The following is a 21,547-nucleotide window of genomic DNA, read 5'->3' as shown; positions in this document are numbered from 1 at the left end:
CCTCTGTGATGAGCACCTCTGTGATGAACACCTCTGTGATGAGCATCTCTGTGATGAGCATCTCTGTGATGAACACCTCTGTGATGAACACCTCTGTGATGAGCATCTCTGTGATGAGCATCTCTGTGATGAGCATCTCTGTGATGAGCATCTCTGTGATGAACACCTCTGTGATGAATACCTCTGTGATGAGCATCTCTGTGATGAGCATCTCTGTGATGAGCATCTCTGTGATGAGCATCTCTGTGATGAACACCTCTGTGATGAGCATCTCTGTGATGAACACCTCTGTGATGAACACCTCTGTGATGAGCATCTCTGTGATGAACACCTCTGTGATGAACACCTCTGTGATGAACACCTCTGTGATGAGCACCTCTGTGATGAGCACCTCTGTGATGAGCATCTCTGTGATGAACACCTCTGTGATGAACATCTCTGTGATGAGCATCTCTGTGATGAGCATCTCTGTGATGAGCATCTCTGTGATGAGCATCTCTGTGATGAACACCTCTGTGATGAACACCTCTGTGATGAACATCTCTGTGATGAGCATCTCTGTGATGAACACCTCTGTGATGAACATCTCTGTGATGAGCATCTCTGTGATGAGCATCTCTGTGATGAGCATCTCTGTGATGAACACCTCTGTGATGAACATCTCTGTGATGAGCATCTCTGTGATGAACATCTCTGTGATGAGCATCTCTGTGATGAACACCTCTGTGATGAGCATCTCTGTGATGAGCATCTCTGTGATGAACACCTCTGTGATGAACATCTCTGTGATGAGCATCTCTGTGATGAGCATCTCTGTGATGAGCATCTCTGTGATGAGCATCTCTGTGATGAACATCTCTGTGATGAGCATCTCTGTGATGAGCATCTCTGTGATGAGCATCTCTGTGATGAACACCTCTGTGATGAACATCTCTGTGATGAACACCTCTGTGATGAACATCTCTGTGATGAGCATCTCTGTGATGAGCATCTCTGTGATGAACACCTCTGTGATGAACATCTCTGTGATGAGCATCTCTGTGATGAGCATCTCTGTGATGAACACCTCTGTGATGAGCACCTCTGTGATGAGCATCTCTGTGATGAACATCTCTGTGATGAGCACCTCTGTGATGAACATCTCTGTGATGAGCATCTCTGTGATGAACATCTCTGTGATGAGCATCTCTGTGATGAGCATCTCTGTGATGAGCATCTCTTTGATGAACATCTCTATGATGAGCATCTCTGTGATGAGCATCTCTTTGATGAACATCTCTATGATGAACATCTCTGTGATGAGCATCTCTGTGATGAGCATCTCTTTGATGAACATCTCTGTGATGAACACCTCTGTGATGAACATCTCTGTGATGAACATCTCTGTGATGAGCATCTCTGTGATGAGCACCTCTGTGATGAGCACCTCTGTGATGAGCATCTCTGTGATGAGCACCTCTGTGATGAACATCTCTATGATGAACATCTCTGTGATGAGCATCTCTGTAGACAAAGCCAAGACCTGGGCTAGGCCCAACTCTCCAGTCAATCTCTTTCTCTCTCTCTGACTGTTTTCATTCTCCAACGTGAACAGAGATTCTCAGGGCTAGGTGGTGGTGCACCGGGTAGAGTGCCCATCTCATCATGTGTGAGGATCTGTGTTCAAGCCCCTAGCCCCCACCTACTGGGGGAAGCTTCATGAGTGGTGAAATGGGCTGCAGGTGTTTGTTTCTCTCTCCCTCCTCCCCTCTCAATTTCTTCTCTCTCTGTCAAACTACATGATTCACTAATTTTTTAATATTTTATTTTTAATTGAACCCTTCTTAGCCCATGTTTTTGTCAGTGTTTCTGTTTTATAAATAAAAATATAAAAAAGGGAAGGAGGGAGGGAAGAAGGAGAGAAGGAAGGAAAGAAGGAAGAACAAGGAAGAAAGAAAGACGGAAAGGACAGAGGGAAGGAAAGTAAGAGGAGGCAGGAAGACCAACCAAAACTTTCTTTTTGATGGGTTTGAACCAGCTTTTCACAAACAAGTGCTTGGCAGGAATGTTGCAGAGAATGTACCAGATGTGGATGAGAGAAGAGTCCTGCACCCAAGTGCAGAGAGTGCTGCTCACACAGCCCCACTGGGAGATTCTAGCAGGACACAGCCCAGGAAGCTCCCTTCACACGATGCCTTCCTCACTGAACTGTCTACACAGCACTGAGCTGCCAGCCCAGGAAGCTCCCTTCACACGATGCCTTCCTCACTGAACTGTCTACACAGCACTGAGCTGCCAGCCCAGGAAGGGCCCTTCACACGATGCCTTCCTCACTGAACTGTCTACACAGCACTGAGCTGCCAGCCCAGGAAGCTCCCTTCACACGATGCCTTCCTCACTGAACTGTCTACACAGCACTGAGCTGCCAGCCCAGGAAGCTCCCTTCACACGATGCCTTCCTCACTGAACTGTCTACACAGCACTGAGCTACCAGCCCAGGAAGGGCCCTTCACACGATGCTTTCCTCACTGAACTGTCTACACAGCACTGAGCTGTGTTGGTGGGGGTGGTTTACATCAGAGGGTGTTGGTGGGGTGGTTTTCATCAGAGGGTGTGGGGGGGGTACATCAGAGGGTGTGGGTGGAGGTGGTTTACATCAGAGGGTGTTGGTGGAGGTGGTTTACATCAGAGGGTGTTGGTGGAGGTGGTTTCCATCAGAGGGTGTTGATTGAGGTGGTTTACATCAGAGGGTGTTGGTGGAGATGGTTTACTTCAGAGGGTGTTGGGGGATGCATTGGATTGACCTTCCCGTGGTGCATCCTGTGAGTACCCATTCGTTGGGGAAACTGACGATCTTTCCTAGCCGACTGAATCCACATGGATCCCAGTCACTTTCAAAGCCATTAACTGGCTACGGAAGATGGGCAAATGCTAGAAGAAGAAGAAGAAGAGGGTGTTGGTGGAGGTGGTTTCCATAAGAGGGTGGTGGTGGTGGTGGTTTCCAACAGAGGGTGTTGATGGAGGTGGTTTCCATCAGAGGGTGTTGGTGGTGGTGGTTTCCATCAGAGGGTGTTGGTGGAGGTGGTTTCCATCAGAGGGTGTTGGTGGTGGTGGCTTCCATCAGAGGGTGTTGGTGGAGGTGGTTTCCATCAGAGGGTGTTGGTGGTGGTTGTTTCCATCAGAGGGTGTGGGTGGGGGTGGTTTCCATCAGAGGGTGTTGGTGGAGGTGGTTTACATCAGAGGGTGTGGGTGGGGGTGTTTTCCATCAGAGGGTGTGGGTGGAGGTGGTTTCCATCAGAGGGTGTTGGTGGAGGTGGTTTCCATCAGAGGGTGTTGGTGGGGGTGGTTTCCATCAGAGGGTGTTGGTGGGGGTGGTTTCCATCAGAGGGTGTTGGTGGGGGTGGTTTCCATCAGAGGGTGTTGGTGGAGGTGGTTTCCATCAGAGGGTGTTGGTGGTGGTTGTTTCCACCAGAGGGTGTGGGTGGGGGTGGTTTCCATCAGAGGGTGTTGGTGGAGGTGGTTTCCATCAGAGGGTGTTGGCGGTGGTTGTTTCCATCAGAGGGTGTGGGTGGGGGTGGTTTCCATCAGAGGGTGTGGGTGGAGGTGGTTTACATCAGAGGGTGTGGGTGGGGGTGGTTTCCATCAGAGGGTGTGGGTGGAGGTGGTTTCCATCAGAGGGTGTTGGTGGAGGTGGTTTCCATCAGAGGGTGTTGGTGGGGGTGGTTTCCATCAGAGGGTGTTGGTGGAGGTGGTTTCCATCAGAGGGTGTTGGTGGTGGTTGTTTCCACCAGAGGGTGTGGGTGGGGGTGGTTTCCATCAGAGGGTGTTGGTGGAGGTGGTTTCCATCAGAGGGTGTTGGCGGTGGTTGTTTCCATCAGAGGGTGTGGGTGGAGGTGGTTTCCATCAGAGGGTGTGGGTGGAGGTGGTTTCCATCAGAGGGTGTGGGTGGTGGTGGTTTCCATCGGAGGGTGTGGGTGGAGGTGGTTTCCATCAGAGGGTGTTGGTGGAGGTGGTTTCCATCAGAGGGTGTTGGTGGGGGTGGTTTCCATCAGAGGGTGTTGGTGGAGGTGGTTTCCATCAGAGGGTGTTGGCGGTGGTTGTTTCCATCAGAGGGTGGGGGTGGGGGTGGTTTCCATCAGAGGGTGTGGGTGGAGGTGGTTTACATCAGAGGGTGTGGGTGGGGGTGTTTTCCATCAGAGGGTGTGGGTGGAGGTGGTTTCCATCAGAGGGTGTTGGTGGAGGTGGTTTCCATCAGAGGGTGTTGGTGGGGGTGGTTTCCATCAGAGGGTGTTGGTGGAGGTGGTTTCCATCAGAGGGTGTTGGTGGTGGTTGTTTCCACCAGAGGGTGTGGGTGGGGGTGGTTTCCATCAGAGGGTGTTGGTGGAGGTGGTTTACATCAGAGGGTGTTGGCGGTGGTTGTTTCCATCAGAGGGTGTGGGTGGGGGTGGTTTCCATCAGAGGGTGTGGGTGGAGGTGGTTTACATCAGAGGGTGTGGGTGGGGGTGGTTTCCATCAGAGGGTGTGGGTGGAGGTGGTTTCCATCAGAGGGTGTTGGTGGAGGTGGTTTCCATCAGAGGGTGTTGGTGGGGGTGGTTTCCATCAGAGGGTGTTGGTGGAGGTGGTTTCCATCAGAGGGTGTTGGTGGTGGTTGTTTCCACCAGAGGGTGTGGGTGGGGGTGGTTTCCATCAGAGGGTGTTGGTGGTGGTTGTTTCCACCAGAGGGTGTTGGTGGGGGTGGTTTCCATCAGAGGGTGTTGGTGGAGGTGGTTTAGATCAGATGGTGTTGGTGGTGGTTGTTTCCACCAGAGGGTGTGGGTGGGGGTGGTTTCCATCAGAGGGTGTTGGTGGAGGTGGTTTCCATCAGAGGGTGTTGGCGGTGGTTGTTTCCATCAGAGGGTGGGGGTGGGGGTGGTTTCCATCAGAGGGTGTGGGTGGAGGTGGTTTCCATCAGAGGGTGTGGGTGGGGGTGGTTTCCATCAGAGGGTTTGGGTGGAGGTGGTTTCCATCAGAGGGTGTTGGTGGAGGTGGTTTCCATCAGAGGGTGTTGGTGGGGGTGGTTTCCATCAGAGGGTGTTGGTAGGGGTGGTTTCCATCAGAGGGTGTGGGTGGAGGTGGTTTCCATCAGAGGGTGTTGGTGGGGGTGGTTTCCATCAGAGGGTGTGGGTGGAGGTGGTTTCCATCAGAGGGCGTGGGTGGGGGTGGTTTCCATCAGAGGGTGTTGATGGAGGTGGTTTCCATCAGAGGGTGTGGGTGGGGGTGGTTTCCATCAGAGGGTGTGGGTGGAGGTGGTTTCCATCAGAGGGTGTTGATGGAGGTGGTTTCCATCAGAGGGTGTGGGTGGGGGTGGTTTCCATCAGAGGGTGTGGGTGGAGGTGGTTTCCATCAGAGGGTGTGGGTGGGGGTGGTTTCCATCAGAGGGTGTTGGTGGGGGTGGTTTACATCAGAGAGTGTGGGTGTGGGTGGTTTCCATCAGAGGGTGTGGGTGGAGGTGATTTCCATCAGAGGGTGTGGGTGTGGGTGGTTTACATCAGAGGGTGTTGGTGGAGGTGGTTTACATCAGAGGGTGTGGGTGTGGGTGGTTTACATCAGAGGGTGTTGATGGAGGTGGTTTCTTATATCAAAGGGTGTTGGTTTGGTGTGGTTCACATCAGAGGGTGTTGGTGCAGGGTGTCTTATATCAAAGGGTGTTGGTTTGGTGTGGTTTCCATCAGAGGGTGTTGGTGGAGGTGGTTTCCATCAGAGGGTGTTGGTGGGGGTGGTTTCCATCAGAGGGTGTTGGTGGAGGTGGTTTCCATCAGAGGGTGTTGTTGGTGGTTGTTTCCACCAGAGGGTGTGGGTGGGGGTGGTTTCCATCAGAGGGTGTTGGTGGAGGTGGTTTCCATCAGAGGGTGTTGGCGGTGGTTGTTTCCATCAGAGGGTAGGGGTGGGGGTGGTTTCCATCAGAGGGTGTGGGTGGAGGTGGTTTACATCAGAGGGTGTGGGTGGGGGTGTTTTCCATCAGAGGGTGTGGGTGGAGGTGGTTTCCATCAGAGGGTGTTGGTGGAGGTGGTTTCCATCAGAGGGTGTTGGTGGGGGTGGTTTCCATCAGAGGGTGTGGGTGGAGGTGGTTTCCATCAGAGGGTGTTGGTGGTGGTTGTTTCCACCAGAGGGTGTGGGTGGGGGTGGTTTCCATCAGAGGGTGTTGGTGGAGGTGGTTTACATCAGAGGGTGTTGGCGGTGGTTGTTTCCATCAGAGGGTGTGGGTGGGGGTGGTTTCCATCAGAGGGTGTGGGTGTGGGTGGTTTCCATCAGAGGGTGTTGGTGGAGGTGGTTTCCATCAGAGGGTGTTGGTGGGGGTGGTTTCCATCAGAGGGTGTGGGTGGAGGTGGTTTACATCAGAGGGTGTGGGTGGGGGTGGTTTCCATCAGAGGGTGTGGGTGGAGGTGGTTTCCATCAGAGGGTGTGGGTGGGGGTGGTTTCCATCAGAGGGTGTTGGTGGAGGTGGTTTCCATCAGAGGGTGTTGGTGGGGGTGGTTTCCATCAGAGGGTGTTGGTAGGGGTGTTTTCCATCAGAGGGTGTGGGTGGAGGTGGTTTCCATCAGAGGGTGTTGGTGGGGGTGGTTTCCATCAGAGGGTGTGGGTGGAGGTGGTTTCCATCAGAGGGCGTGGGTGGGGGTGGTTTCCATCAGAGGGTGTGGGTGGAGGTGGTTTCCATCAGAGGGTGTGGGTGGGGGTGGTTTCCATCAGAGGGTGTGGGTGGAGGTGGTTTCCATCAGAGGGTGTTGATGGAGGTGGTTTCCATCAGAGGGTGTGGGTGGGGGTGGTTTCCATCAGAGGGTGTGGGTGGAGGTGGTTTCCATCAGAGGGTGTGGGTGGGGGTGGTTTCCATCAGAGGGTGTTGGTGGAGGTGGTTTACATCAGAGGGTGTGGGTGGGGGTGGTTTCCATCAGAGGGTGTGGGTGGAGTTGGTTTCCATCAGAGGGTGTGGGTGTGGGTGGTTTACATCAGAGGGTGTTGTTGGAGGTGGTTTACATCAGAGGGTGTGGGTGTGGGTGGTTTACATCAGAGGGTGTTGATGGAGGTGGTTTCTTATATCAAAGGGTGTTGGTTTGGTGTGGTTCACATCAGAGGGTGTTGGTGCGGGGTGTCTTATATCAAAGGGTGTTGGTTTGGTGTGGTTTCCATCAGAGGGTGTTGGTGGAGGTGGTTTCCATCAGAGGGTGTGGGTGGGGGTGGTTTCCATCAGAGGGTGTTGGTGGAGGTGGTTTCCATCAGAGGGTGTTGGTGGAGGTGGTTTCCATCAAAGGGTGTTGGTTTGGTGTGGTTTCCATCAGAGGGTGTTGGTGGTGGTGGTTTCCATCAGAGGGTGTTGGTGGGGGTGGTTTCCATCAGAGGGTGTGGGTGGGGGTGGTTTCCATCAGAGGGTGTTGGTGGAGGTGGTTTACATCAGAGGGTGTGGGTGGGGGTGGTTTCCATCAGAGGGTGTTGATGGAGGTGGTTTACATCAGAGGGTGTTGGTGGAGGTGGTTTACATCAGAGGGTGTGGTTGGGGGTGGTTTACATCAGAGGGTGTGGGTGGGGATGGTTTACATCAGAGGGTGTGGGTGGAGGTGGTTTACATCAGAGGGTGTGGGTGTGGGTGGTTTACATCAGAGGGTGTGCGTGGAGGTGGTTTCCATCAGAGGGTGTGGGTGGAGGTGGTTTACATCAGAGGGTGTGGGTGGGGGTGGTTTACATCAGAGGGTGTTGATGGAGGTGGTTTCTTATATCAAAAGGTGTTGGTTTGGTGTGGTTTACATCAGAGGGTGTTGGTGGGGGTGGTTTACAGACACCTGTCAAGGGGTGACAGGAGCTGTCCACATGCAACAAGAGGAGTTTTGTAAATTATCATGTCCCCAATAAAATGAATTTTAAAAATGTTATTGCCACCAGGGTTGCTGCTTGTTGGTGACACTACAAATCCACCCCTCCTGGTGGCCATTTTCCCCTCCACCCACCTTTCTATTTTATCAGGTAGAAGAAAAGTTGAAAGGGGAAGAGGAGATGGAGAGAGAAATTCAGACACCTGCAGGTCTGCTTCTCTGCTTGTGAAGCGTCCCTCTGCAGGTGGGGAGCGGGGGCTGGCACCCAGATCTCTGTGCATGGTGATGGGTCTGCTCAAGCAGGTCACCACCACATGCTTAAGAGGAAATCGTTTTAAGGTGCTCCCCAGAGGCCAACACTCACCTGAATTTCTGGCTTGCCATCAACATAGACGGTACTGTTGTTGACCATTTCCACAATGGCGACACCAAGATTGCAGCGAATGCCGAAGGAAATGCAGAATCCCAGGCCGCTCATGATGGCGATGATATAGCGCTTGGGGACGCCCCAGCAGCCGCAGTCACAGGGCAGAGGGCCCCGCCGCGAGGACGGCACTGGCCTTCCTTCCTCATTCAGCTCAATGTGGACTTCCTCCTCATGCGTCCCATCCAGCTTTCTAACACGAAAACCAGGCAGAGAAGAAAGGCAAGGGTTTGAGGAAAAAACAACAGGAGAGAGGTAGCAAGGGTGTAAAAGGGAAACACCTAGAAGAAGCCAGCCTATGTGGGGTTTTTTTGTTTGATTTTTTTTATTAATTTATAAAATAGAAAATATCAACAAGACCACAGGATAAGAGGGGCACAATTATACACAATTTCCACCACCAGAACTCCTTATCCCATCCCCTCCCCCGATAGCTTTCCTATTCTCTATCCCTCTGGAAGTATGGACCCAGGGTCACTGTGGGATGCAGAAGGTGGAAGGTCTGGATTCTGTAATTGCTTCCTGCTGAACATGGGCGTTGACAGGTCGATCCACACTCCCAGCCTGTCTTTTTCCCTAGTGGGGCAGGGCTCTGGGGAAGCAGGGCTCCAAGACACATTGGTGGGGTCGTCTGCCCAGGTAAGTCAGGTTGGCATCATGTTAGTGTCTGGAACCTGGTGGCTGAAAAATTGCTTTCCTGCTGGACATGGGTATTGGCAGGCAGATCCACACCCCTAGCCTGTTTCTATCTTTCCCTAATGGAGCAGGGCTCTGGGGAGGTGGAGTTTCAGGGTACATTGAAAAGCATGTAAGTATCATTTTATGGTGGGATTTTTTTTCCCTCCAGGGTTGTCTCTGGGGCTGGGTGCCTGCACTATGAATCCACTGCTCCTGGAGGCCATTTTTCCATTTTCACTGCCCTTGTTGCACGGTTTCAATCTTAAGCAAACAATTTATCTAGGGCCATTGGTAAGATCTCAGAATTTCTGTCCAAGTTGCAGATGCTACCCTGATGCTAGTCTATGTTTTAAGAGGTTACTGTGACAGACAACCCCACCAATGTGTCCCGGAACCCCACCTCCCCAGAGCCCTGCCCCACTAGGGAAAGAGAGAGACCAGTTGGGAGTATGGATCCACCTGTCAACACCCATGTTCAGCGGGGAAGCAATTACAGAAGCCAGACCTTCCACCTTCTGCATCCCACAATGACCCTGGGTCCATACTCCCAGAGGGATAAAGAATAGGAAAGCTGTCAGGGGAGGGGATGGGATACAGAGTTCTGGTGGTGGGAATTGTGTAGAGTTGTACCCCTCTTATCCTATGGTTTAGTCAATGTTTCCTTTTTATAAATAATAATAATAATAAGAGGTTGCTGTTAGGCAGAGATGACACAGGATCCCCCCCCGGGTCCGCACAGAGAACACAGCATTCCAGACTGCTCTCCCAGAGGGTCACGCTTCATGAGCCAGGGAGGGCTTAGGAGCCAGAAATCATCCCTGCCATGCTTGCTTTTCTCTATGTTGTTTCTCCTCTTGGTTGGGGGTGGTGTTGGTACAATTTGCATCTGTTGACGCACAGGTGCAACTTCTCACCTGCCCACAGCAGGTGTCGCGAGACACTCTCCAGCAGCCTAGGGCCTTTGCCCTCACCAGGCACCAGGACCCTAGAGCCCTCCCTCCCATCTCTCCCTCTCTCGCCAGAGTCCTTTGCTGGTCCACACCTGGTCTAAGTTTCACACTGATTTCCCTTACTGTCTGCAGTTCTCAAGTTCCACCTATGAGTGAGATCATCGGACACTCGCCCGCCTCCTTCTGCTTCACCTCACGCAAGGGCGTGCCTTCCAGTTCTGCCCAAGGTGATGACACAGGAGATGGTTCCCGCATTCTTAACAGCTGCAGTAAAAAATATATACACCTCACAACTCTCTTAGCCACTTATATGTCTCTGGGCACTGGGTTGCTCTGAAGTCTAGGCTGTCACAAATCGTGCTGCTGAGAGCACAGGTGTACAGAGGTCTCTTTGGATGGGTGTCTGTCTCCAGGAGAGGCACTGCCAGGTCATGCGTAGGCCCATTTCTAGCCTTCTGATGATTTTCCAGGGGGGCATGTTTTATTTGTGACCTGACATGTAACCAAGAGGTGCTGTGTTTTCTCTTGTAAAATAAATAGTTAAATCTTTCTTTAAGGGTCCCACCTAGCTCGTTATTTTCAACACGATCACTGAGTTGCTATCCTATGGCAGAAAGGAAACTGAAGGTACTGAGTACCTCATATGCTGTAGACACTTTGAATCGTCTATTGACCTCAAATACATGTTTTTATGTTTATTTATCACATAGGAGATAACCTCACATGAGACAGACACACAGGGAAGTCAGAGCATCACTCTGATATACAGTGTCAGGGGTCAAAATGAACCTCAGACCTGTAAGTCCCATGCTCCAAAGCTTGAGCCATCTCCTCAGTCATGGATCTAACAATCCAGCTATCCATCCATCTATCCATCTATCCGTCTGTCTATCTATCATGTATCATATATCTATCATCTATCTGTCTATCTATCCATCTATCTTTCTATTCTGCCTTAATCTTCAGTCTTGAGAAGTGGAGTTTGTCCTCCTCTTAGAAATTCAGAATAGTTAAAAGGAGAAAACACACAATAAAACTTGGACTTGGGTGTTGACACCAGAGCAAAGGACTCTGGGGAAGGACAGGGAGGGTGGTGGAGGGGCTTTCTGGTCCTGGTACACAATGGTGGGCCTAGTTTGGGGTGAGAGTGTTTTGCAGACAGTCATCTTGATGCAATGAGAAATTGTACCCGTGTGTCAATCACTGAACTGTGAGCCATGAACCTCCCAATTAAAAAATGTGTAATGTCATAATACTAAATACATTCAGATAATATAGTCTTATAAAGAAAAATAAGGAGGTAGCACAATGGTTATGCAAACAGACTCTCCTTCCTGAGGCTCTGAGGTCCCAGATTCAATCCTCCACACCACCATCAGCCAGAGCTGAGCAGGACTCTGGAAGAAAAAAAAAAACCTTGCCCATGAGTAACCCAGCTGCAGTGGGTGAAGCAAAGACACAGACCAAATCTGCCCTCGGTCCTGCTCCCCCAGGATGCCACAGAGAGCTGCACCCTACAAACACCAAGAGCCCACACTGGAGAGGGCTAAGAGCATCCGCTCAGCGCCAGACGTGCTGGGCTCAGGGCTAGGGCTGGCATGCACTAGCTGTGCGACTGTGAGCATGTTACGTGACCTCTCAGCCTCCGTCCCCTGAAGAGAAGACAAACACATGTGAGCATCAAGTGAGGCAGGTTTCATAAAGCAGCTAGCATAACCCCTAGTTCTCAGTGATCAAGAAAGAAGGCAGGGACCAAAAATCTGACACTGAGAGCTAGTTTTAGATCTGAAATAGCACCTTGTCAGTGTGACTTACACAGCTTTAACAGCACTGTAATAACTCTATGAAAACCACACTTGTGTGGTCCGGGAGGTGGCGCACCCATAAAGCTTTGGACTCTCAAGAGTGAGATCCCGAGTTCGATCCCAAGCAGCACACGTGCCAGAGGGATGTCTGGTTCTTTCTCTCTCTCTCCTGTCTTCCTCATAAATAAATAAAATTTTAAAGAAAGAAAGAAAACCACACTTGTGTGATTTTTAAATTAGCATTTGCCTTTCCCTAGATAATATAAACTCATAAAATGAGAAGTCATATATTTCTAGCACTCAGGACAATGCCAAAGAACTTGAGGCATTAAACTATATTGTTTTGGGCTTATTTATTTTCTAAAGTTTTGTAGTATTTTATTTTTGTTTATTTTAATGACTAAGATACAGATACCAGAGCCCTGCTCAGCTCTGGGTTAGGGAGGTCCTGGGGATTGAATATGAAAACTTCAGATATCTTTGCATAATCATAGTACTATCTCCCCAGCCTTTGTCTTCTTTAAAAATAATATTTTAGGGGGTTGGGCAGTAGCACAGCAGGTTAAGCACATGTGGCACAAAGCACAAGGACCTGAAGGATCCAGGTTCGAGCCTGCAGGGGAGTCACTTCACAGGCGGTGAAGCAGGTCTGCAGGTGTCTATCTTTCTCTCCTCCTCTCTGTCTTCCCCTCCTCTCTCCATTTCTCTCTGTCCTACCCAACAACGATGACATCAATAACAACAATAACTGCAACAATAAAACAAGGGCAACAAAAAAGGGAAAATAAATAAATAAACATTTAAAAAATTAAAATGTTATTTTTTATTATTTATTAGATAGAGACAGAGAAATTGAGAGGGAAGGGGAAGATAGAAAGGGAAAGAAGGAGAGAAAGAGAGAGAGAGAGAGAGAGAGAGAGACTCCTACTGGTCGTGAAGCATTCCCCCTGCAGGTGGGGACCAAGGGCTTAAACCCAGGTCCTTGAGCACTGTGACATACACTCTCAACCAGGTGCGCCACTGCCTGGCCCCCTTATCTTTTGTCTCCTTCCTGGTAATTTCACCCTTTCCTGTCCTTTCCCTCAATCAAGGGGTCAGCACTCCACTGAGACAGAGTGGCAGGACGCACACCGGAAAAGCAACACTTAATCTACAGGCTGTCTTGTTCCAACAGAGTGAGTAAGGAGCCAGGCTGAGAGCCTGACACTGCACGGCTCTCCCGTTTCCAGCAGTCCCCACAGCATGGCAGGGAGAACAAAGCTGAGACACAGCCACGGATCCAGAGACTAAGGAGAAAGGATGCCTGAGGGAACATGGACTCCTGGACTGGATCCTGGAACAGGAAAAAGGGCATTCATGGAAAAACAAATGCAAGTTTAATGAATGCAGTGTCAGGACTAATGAGGAAATGTATCGATGCTGGTGCCACCGTTTTGACAAGGGGACTCAGTAATGCAAGATGACACCTGTGGTGGAAACTGGGTACTGGGCATATAGAACCTCTGTGCTGTCTGAAGCTCTGAGTCTAACATGCCAAATGAAAGCTTGTTTGTTTGTTGTTGTTGTTTAATATATATAAAGGAAATACTGACAAAACCATAGGATAAGAGGGGCACAACTCCACACAATTCCCACCACCAGAACTCCGTATCCCATCCCCTCCCCTGATAGCTTTCCTATTCTCTATCCCTCTGGGAGTATGGACCCAGGGTCATTGTGGGATGCAGAAGGTGGAAGGTCTGGCTTCTGTAATTGCTTCCCCGCTGAACATAGGTGTTGGCAGGTGGATCCATACTCCCAGCCTGTTTGTTTTGTTTTTAGAAACAGAGGCACAGAGGGACTGGACAGTGGTGCGCCCAGTTGAGTACACACATTACTACATATAAGGACCCAGGTTCAAGACACCAGCTGGGTCCCACCTGCAGGAGGGAAGCTTCACGATCATGGTCTACAGGTGTCTCTCTTCTTTCTCCCTCTCTGCATCCCCCTCCCCTCTCAATTTATCTCCATCCTATTAAATTTTAAGAAGGAAAAAAAAGAGAGAGAAGTGGCTGTCAGGGAGCTGTAGATGCAATGTGCAGGCACCAGGTCCCAGCAAGAACCCAGTGGCAATAAAAATAAAGCACAATAAAGCACAATAAAATTAAATCAAGTAAAAGCCTGAGCTGGCAAAATAGCTCGTTTGGGTAAGGTGTTGCTTTGTCAGTGCATGACCGGCGCTGACACACGGAAGGGAGCTTCGGTGCTTCTGGCCTCTCTCCCCTCTTGAAGACTAAGAAGGAGGACTCGCCTCTCCCTCTTCCTTGCTGCTATTAATGCTTGACCACAGCCCTGCTCAGCTCTCGCTGAGTGGTGCAGGGAATTGAACCTGGGGCTTTAGAGCCTCAGGCAAGAAAGTCTTTTTGCAGAACCTCTCTCTCCTCTCTCCTTTCTCTCTCCCCTCTCCTGTCTCCTCTCCCCTCCCCTCCCCTTTTTCCTTTTCCCTCTCTCTCCCTCTCTCTCTCCATCTCTCTCACCCCAAGGGGGGAAAAAGGGAACCTCAGAAATAGGCCTGTTAAGTCAAAACAGAAATAAGACCCTGGACACTTGGGGAGGAGGGTATGTGAGAGAACGGATGGAGGGAGAGGCACCTGAATCTGGCTGCTGACATCTTTGATTTCTCTGAACTCTCTAGACCTGTAAGGTGGACAATGCCCCTTGCTAAGAGACAGATGTGCCTCCTATGCAAAAGCCTGAAATGGGCACAGCTGACCTACAAGGCAATGCTGATACCTTTCAGGTGACCCGACCAATTATTAGAACCAAACCGCAGATTGCTGAGTGTGACGAGGGGATGAGGGTTATGCACCACAGGAGCAAAAGCTGACTAGCATTTTAGACAGGACGGAGGAAAGCGTGGGACTTGAGTCTGCTAGATTCCAGGCAGGTAAGTAGTAAGTAGTAAGTTCAGATACAGGAGAGGAGGTCTGTACGGGGCAGGCTGAATTAAAATGATGACCGCTGATGCTTGTGAATGCGGCTATGTGCAGCTGTAATCGATTAAGATATGGTCCTACTGAATTAGGGTGGCCTCTAACTCAGTGACTGGCATCCCTACAAAGGAAGTGAATCTAAACACAGACACAAAGACTTAGAAAGCAAAGCCACACAGCAACACTAGTATGAAAACAGAAAGCAAGTGACATGTCTGCAAGTCAAGGCATGACAGGGGGCTGTGGAGACAGCACAGTGATTCTGCAAAAAGACTCTCCTGCCTGAGGCTCGGAGGTCTCAGGTTCAATCCCCCACACCACCATCAGCCAGAGCGAGGCAGTGCTTAAATAACAAATAAAGAAACATAAAACATTTGGGAGGAGATAGTATAATGGTTCTGCAAAAAGACTCTTGCCTGCAGCTCTAAAGCCCCAGGTTCAGTTCCCTGCACCACTCAGCCAGTTTCTGGTCAAACATTAATAGCAAGGAAGAGGGGAAGATGAGTCCTTCTTAGTCTTCAAGGGCCCTGACAACACTTTGACTTCACACTTGTAGCCCCCAGAATTATGAGAAAATGGATTTAACTTCTTATTTGTCGGGCCACCTGACCTGTGGTCCTTAGGTGCAGTAACTACGCCATGAATGGGGCCACCCCCCATAACACAGGGCCCTACAGCCCAGCAACGGGTTCAGGGAGATGCTTCAGAGCTCCCACTGCGGCTCTCAGGAGCTTAGACCAGGGCTACCCAGAGGAAGCCTAAGGACTTTTTTCAAATTCTGCACTGATATCTAGTCCTGACTGTATGGCGGTCAAAGATTACGGACACTTTTGCTTTTTAAAATAACTTTTTTTAATAACATTTTGATTTTTTAAAATAATTTTTAATGACTTAATTTTTTTTAAGTAACTTGTTTCTTGTGGTTCCGTAATTAAGCAGAGCACCTCTTTGAAGTGGAACTGACTGACTTCTGTCTTTTGAGTAAGAACCTGAAGATGGGCCCCTGGTGAAGCTGGGCCAAAGTTTAATTCAGCTCCACGCTCCCTGGCACCCACAGTCAAACCCAGTGGGAGCTCAAGGCCTCGCGTCTCCCGTGGGTCCCAGGAGCCACCGCCTCTTTTCTCCTTCATTGTCCCGGAAGCAGGAACTACAGGCCCATTTCCCTTACCAACACCTGCTGAATTTGCTGAAGTGTGCTGATGCGCAGGGAAGATTCTACTGACTGGTTTCTGTCGCTTTAACTAGAGACGCAATGCTACATCCTGCACACCTGCTGCCTGGCCGTGGGTACACACACACAGTGAAATCTTAGCTACGTCCTGCACACCTGCTGCCTGGCCGTGGGTACACACACAGGGTGAAAGCTTAGCTACATCCTGCACACCTGCTGCCTGTCCGTGGGCACACACACACAGTGAAAAGTGTATCACAGCACATCCCAGTCGATAAGCAAAGGACCTATTGCCTGGGGCATCTGATTTGATCCCCAATGTTGCATGTGCCAGAGTGGGACCTCTGGTTTTCTCTCAGGTGAACCTTCTTTACCTCATAAAATAAATCTGTTTTTACTTATTATTATTTTTATTAGTTATTTACAAAATTATAAGATGAGTATAATTCTATACTGTTTCCGCCACCAGAGTTCTGTGTCCCTATTCCCTCCATTGGAAACTGCAATAGTTCTCCCAAGGTCACAGAGATGGGTTGATTATCTCTCTCTCTCTAATAAATCTGTTTTAAAAGCATCTCAAGAATTCATGTAGGGGCTAGGTGGTGGCTCACCTGGGGAAGAGTACATGTTCTGCAAGCCAGGACCCAGGTTCAAGCCCCCATTCTCACGTCCAAGGGGGAAACTTCGCAAGTGGAGAAGCAGGACTGCAGGTGTCTCTCTCACTTTCCCCTCTCTATCTTCTCCTTCCCTCTCAATGTCCCTGTTTCTATCAAAAAAAAAAAAATCAACAAAACATTTTTTTTTAAAGAAGGAATCCATTTAGATAACAACCTGTCTCAGAAACTAGAAAGTTTTGTTCGGCACTGCTTGGTAAGTCAGAAAGGCAGCGTCTGTTTGCTTGTTTGTTTTCAGCCGTTCTGATAGCTACTGATATTGCATACACGGCACTGCTGAGAAGCTTCCGGACCCATTTTTTATTTATATTTTGAGAGAGGGAAAAAAAAAAAAAGAGGAGCAAACCACCCAAGAACTATACCCTCTCCAGAGTGCTGTCCAAGGTAGTCCCATGTGGTGCCAGGAATCAAACTCAGGACCTCAAGTCCAGCCAGACAGAGCCGCCTCTCAGACCCCCAGACCAGAGTTCCTAGCTGGTCAGTGCGCCTTCCCTTTGCTCTTTGTGGCTTTCTTTACACTGGATTCTGTCAACTGGCTCTGTGAAAATCAACCAAGGAGGGAGTGTCCCTGACAGGCCAGGCTCTGTGCAAGGAACTTGCTGGGGTGGGAACGTCAGGTGTGGGGTACTGCTGCAAGAGCCTCAGTCCGGGGCTCTGACCACAGAGCACTACAGACAGCCAGCTTGGGTCAGCGGTCAGGAGGCTGCTTGCTCTCTCCTCTGACAGTAACTTCTCCCTCGGCACCGCTGAAAGAGGTGTTCCTTTGGCCTGACTTCCCAGTTCATTCTACAGTTAGAAAAACGAGGACCTCTATTCTGCACCTAGTGCGTGTTCTACCTCCAGAATTGTGGGGTTTTTTTGTTGTTGTTGTTGTTTTGCCTCCAGTTATCACTGGGGCTCAGTGCCTGGACTACAAATCCACTGTTCCTGGAGGCTATTTTTCCCATTTTGTTGCCCTTGTGGTTGTTATTATTGTTATAGCTGTTGTTGTTATTGGACAAAACAGAGAGAAATCAAGAGAGAGGATGGGAAGACAGACAGGAAGAGGGAAAGACAGACACCTGCAGACACAAGCGACTCCCTGCAGGTGGTGAGGCAGGGGCTAGAACCAGGATCTTTACGCCGGATCTTTACGCGCTTTGTACCACATGTGCTTAACCCTCTGTGCTACCGCCTGGCCCCGATTTTTTTTTCTTCTATTATTCATGATGCAACTCTGAGGAAACTGATCCAAGACACACAGTTCAGTTTGGGTTTGAGAACACATGATGGAAATTACTCCTTTTACTGTTTCCCTAAGAAAACAAATCTCAATAATGCAGGGAGTTTCAAGGTTGGAAAACAAAAATCCCAAGTATATTTTTGTCAAGCATTTTCAAATGAAGACAGATTCCGGTGATTTTAAGGGACACTAGGGCCCAAAATTACGGTTTCTAATCCTGACTTTGGCAGACATCATCATCACCACCGAAATAAGCCAATTAAGCCACAGCCCTTTCATTTTGCATTTTGATCAAATGAGCATCACTTGCCTGAGAAAAGCACACAACAGGAGGGTAAAACACTTGAAAATCCGATCACGTCCTCTGTTTGACTGGTTAACTTTGCTGCCACTGGACTCATTTTTCCATGATAAATTAACGTAAGATCCACTGGAACATTTTTTAAAATTTAATGGCTAAAGTAGTAAAGTGCCCAACCCCATTCTTTTACTATGAAAACTCAGCAAGGGTGATACATGGAACATTTAATACTAACAGGAAGTTATATGCTACAAAAAACAAGAAATGGAGCTAATCTCGTGTGTGCCCAGAAACAGTCCTTTCAGTGCTAAAGTTTTTAAGAGACAGCAGATACAGAAAAGTGAAAAGGAAGTGTCACTCACTACAAGTAAAAATGTTCCTTAAGAAGCTTAGCAAGAGTATTTTTCAGCGACTTATATGTCAGAGAGGTAAGAGTTATTTTATCTTGTATGGAAAGACTGCCTTTTCATTCACCTAGGAAGCCATTTCCCATGACAGGAAACATTCACAAGTCAAACTATCACTTCATTCATTCATATATAGCAACCTCTCTTTTGAAAATAACATACCGTACTTGTTGAAAAAGCATGTTGGGAACTTGGACGGGAGTTGGAGCACTGCACCAAAGTGAAAGATTAGGTGGGGGAGGTTCAGATCCTGGAACATGACAGCAGAGGACCTAGTGGGGACTGAATTGTGATGTAGAAAACTGGGAAATGTTATCCATGTACAAACTGTTGTATTTTACTGTTGACTGTAAACCATTAATCCCCCAATAAATAATTTTTTAAAAAATTTTAATTAAAAAAGCATGTTGGTTTTTGGCTTAAACAAAAAAACATTCAATTACTTGTTAATTTCCCACTATAAGGTAAGATCTGCTTTTTAAGAATATCAATTTTCAAAGTCACCTTCTTTAAATTATTGTCTCTCTAAAAACTATACACTTGAAACAAAAACTAAAATAATAAAACTAAAACATTTGTTATATTAGAAATGGCAAATATGGTTCATTAATAGTGAAGATTATATAAAAATCATTTCAGCTCAAAGCATACTTGCAACTACCACTAAATTAACATGAAATATCTCTGGACATATTTCCTCATCAATGCCAAACATACCAATTCCAGCAGTGTCACCCACCCCCAGTATCAGCAGAATGCTTGTCTTGGTATTTTCCCGATTCAACCCATACACTTGGATTCACCTATTTCCCTCCAGGTGTGGCCTTTCCTGGAAGGGGTTCCAGACACCATCCAGCCTGACCCACCCCCTCTGGTCTTCATCAGGAGGCAAAGGCTCCCAGACACTGGCAGTGTGAAACCACTCCGAAACAAGCCTGAAGTTTAGATTCAAACTTTACCTTCTTAAAATCCCCAGTGAATCTCCCAGGACGTTCTTCACTCCTTCTTTTCCAGGCTTCAAGATATTTTCTTTAAAGCTGTGAAAGGCTTGAAAAGGCATTCTGAGTGGAGGGGAGGACCTGCCCGTCCTTAACAGCCAGTCTCAGAAGACGGCATCCTCTCTCCTCTCCAGCGTGGGAATCTGTTTTCCTTGGTGAACACCCTGAAGTCAGTTCTCGTGAAGGTGATGACTGAAAAGCAGATACAATCCAGACCTTTCAAAAGCCAGAGAGCCCCCTACCCACATGCGCGCGCGCACACACACACACACACACACACACACACACACACACGCACCCCCACAAGAGGAGTCCAGGAGGCAGGCAGCTGGCTGGGATTCAGCCCCTGGGAAAGCCACAGGCTCAGGCAGCCTGTCACACGAGGGCAGCCTCCCTCCCCCCGGGGCTGCAGCTGGAGAAGCTAGTGGGCTCCAGCCCTCAAGGTATCCTGAGACCGGCCGGGCATCCGCGCCCAATCTCCAGCCCCTCCTGCTGCATGTCTGCCCACACCCTCTCTCCAGTCTCACTGGGCTCAGCTGTGGCTCTCTGAGCGATCCTTCCCAAGGTGGTGCTGCAGTAACCAGAACAATACCTGCCCCTCAGCCACCGGGCTTGAGGACGGGCTCAGAGCCAGAGCAGGCGCCAGGGTGAGCGAGGGAGACAGACTCTCTGCCTGGGCCAGGGGGTGTGGAAGCCGTGAGAGGCTTGTAACCTGATGCAGGGTCCTCAAATGTGAGCTAACTAAACGCAAAGCCCAGGCCACAGGGCTAGCAAGAATGAGGAGCGGGAGAGAGGGAGAACAAGACACCTGCAGGCCTGCTTCACCCCTGCACTATGACCCAAACACACCCACCCAAAAAGGTCTGTGTACACCTATGTTCACAGCAGCACAATTTGTAATAGCCAAAACCTGGAAGCAACCCAGGTGTCCGACAGCAGATGAGTGGCTGAGCAAGTTGTGGTCTATATACACAATGGAATACTACTCAGCTATTATAAATGGTGAATTCACCCTTTTCACCTCATCTTGGATGGAGCCTGAAGGAATCTTGTGAAGTGAGATCAGCCAGAAGAGAAGGATGAAGATGGGATGATCCCACTCATAGACAGAAGCTGAGAAAAAAGAACAGAAGGGAAACACAGAGCAGAACTTGCACTGGAGTTGGTGTATTGCACCAAAGTTAAGACTCTGGGGGAGAGGGGGCTCAGGTCCTGGAACATGATGGCAGAGGACCTAGAGGGTGTTAGTGTTACGTAGAAAATTGTGGGATATTACATATGTACAAACTACTGTATTTTACTGTCAACTGTAAGCTATTACCCCCCCAATAAAGGAAAATAATAATAGTAAAGTCACTAAGTTTGTGCTAACATGGAAATTGGGGGGGGGGGGGTGTTTGGTGAGCAGGGTGCCTATTGAGAGTCCATACTAATATGTCTCCTTTCCCTAAAAAGGTGCCACCAAAAGTAAAGATAAGCCAACAACACAGAGAAGGTAACACAAAATACTCACTTGGCTAGCGTGCTGCTTTGCCACGTGCGTGACTCATTCTGTCCAGGCCTCCACCACAGGAAACCCCAGTCCTGTGGCCTCTCTGGCTTTCTCTGCCTCAGAACTCTCGTGAGGCATGTAGTGTAGAACTAGAATCCTGTCACCTTATCATCTTGTAAACCGTTACTACATCCTAATTAAAAAAGGGGTGGGGGCGGGTTAAGGGGATGAAAGCAGTGTCATGAAGACCAGTGATGCGCTTTGTTCTTTGGAGGAACTAGTCAAAAGAACGGACTAGAAGTCAAGCCCACCTGGCGGCTCTCACTGCCTGCCTTTGACACATTTGCCGTTTCACCATCCTGTCACTTCTCAGTCTACTGCTGCCTATAAAGGCAGTAGCAATCGTTTCTTTCGAATGTGTTACTACCTTGAGCCTGTTAGCATACACGGGCACAGACTGGGTCTGAGCTCACTGGCTATGTGTAGTCAGGGACATATTGCTTTATTTAAGCCAGCAGTGTAGCACTGTGGAGGCACTCCCCGGTTTGCTTGGTTTGCTTTCACACCCTACGGGGGACGTGAGGAAATCCCATGATAGCTTGGGCCATAGACAAGGTCAAAATAATAGCCAAT

The 21,547-nt window shown here is 49.1% G+C and overlaps 1 protein-coding gene across 1 annotated transcript in view; it reads right to left on the bottom strand.

Moving 5' to 3' along the window:
- SLC17A8 (solute carrier family 17 member 8) overlaps positions 1 to 19,707 on the bottom strand; it is a 45,219-nt gene extending 25,512 nt beyond the window's left edge. Inside the window, exons 1-2 of the mRNA XM_060195624.1 lie at positions 19,384 to 19,707; positions 8,185 to 8,437 (exon numbers count right to left, since the gene is read on the bottom strand). Coding sequence (XP_060051607.1) covers positions 8,185 to 8,437; positions 19,384 to 19,484 — 354 coding nt within the window. The 5' untranslated portion in view covers positions 19,485 to 19,707. The remainder of the gene's footprint in view (positions 1 to 8,184; positions 8,438 to 19,383) is intronic.
- Between the last annotated feature and the right edge of the window lie 1,840 nt (positions 19,708 to 21,547).

The sequence above is a fragment of the Erinaceus europaeus genome, chromosome 7 (genome assembly GCF_950295315.1).
Source record: "Erinaceus europaeus chromosome 7, mEriEur2.1, whole genome shotgun sequence".
Lineage (NCBI taxonomy): Eukaryota > Metazoa > Chordata > Mammalia > Eulipotyphla > Erinaceidae > Erinaceus > Erinaceus europaeus.
The sequence above is the reverse complement of the archived record's forward strand: the minus strand, read 5'-3'. Positions and strand labels throughout refer to the sequence as shown.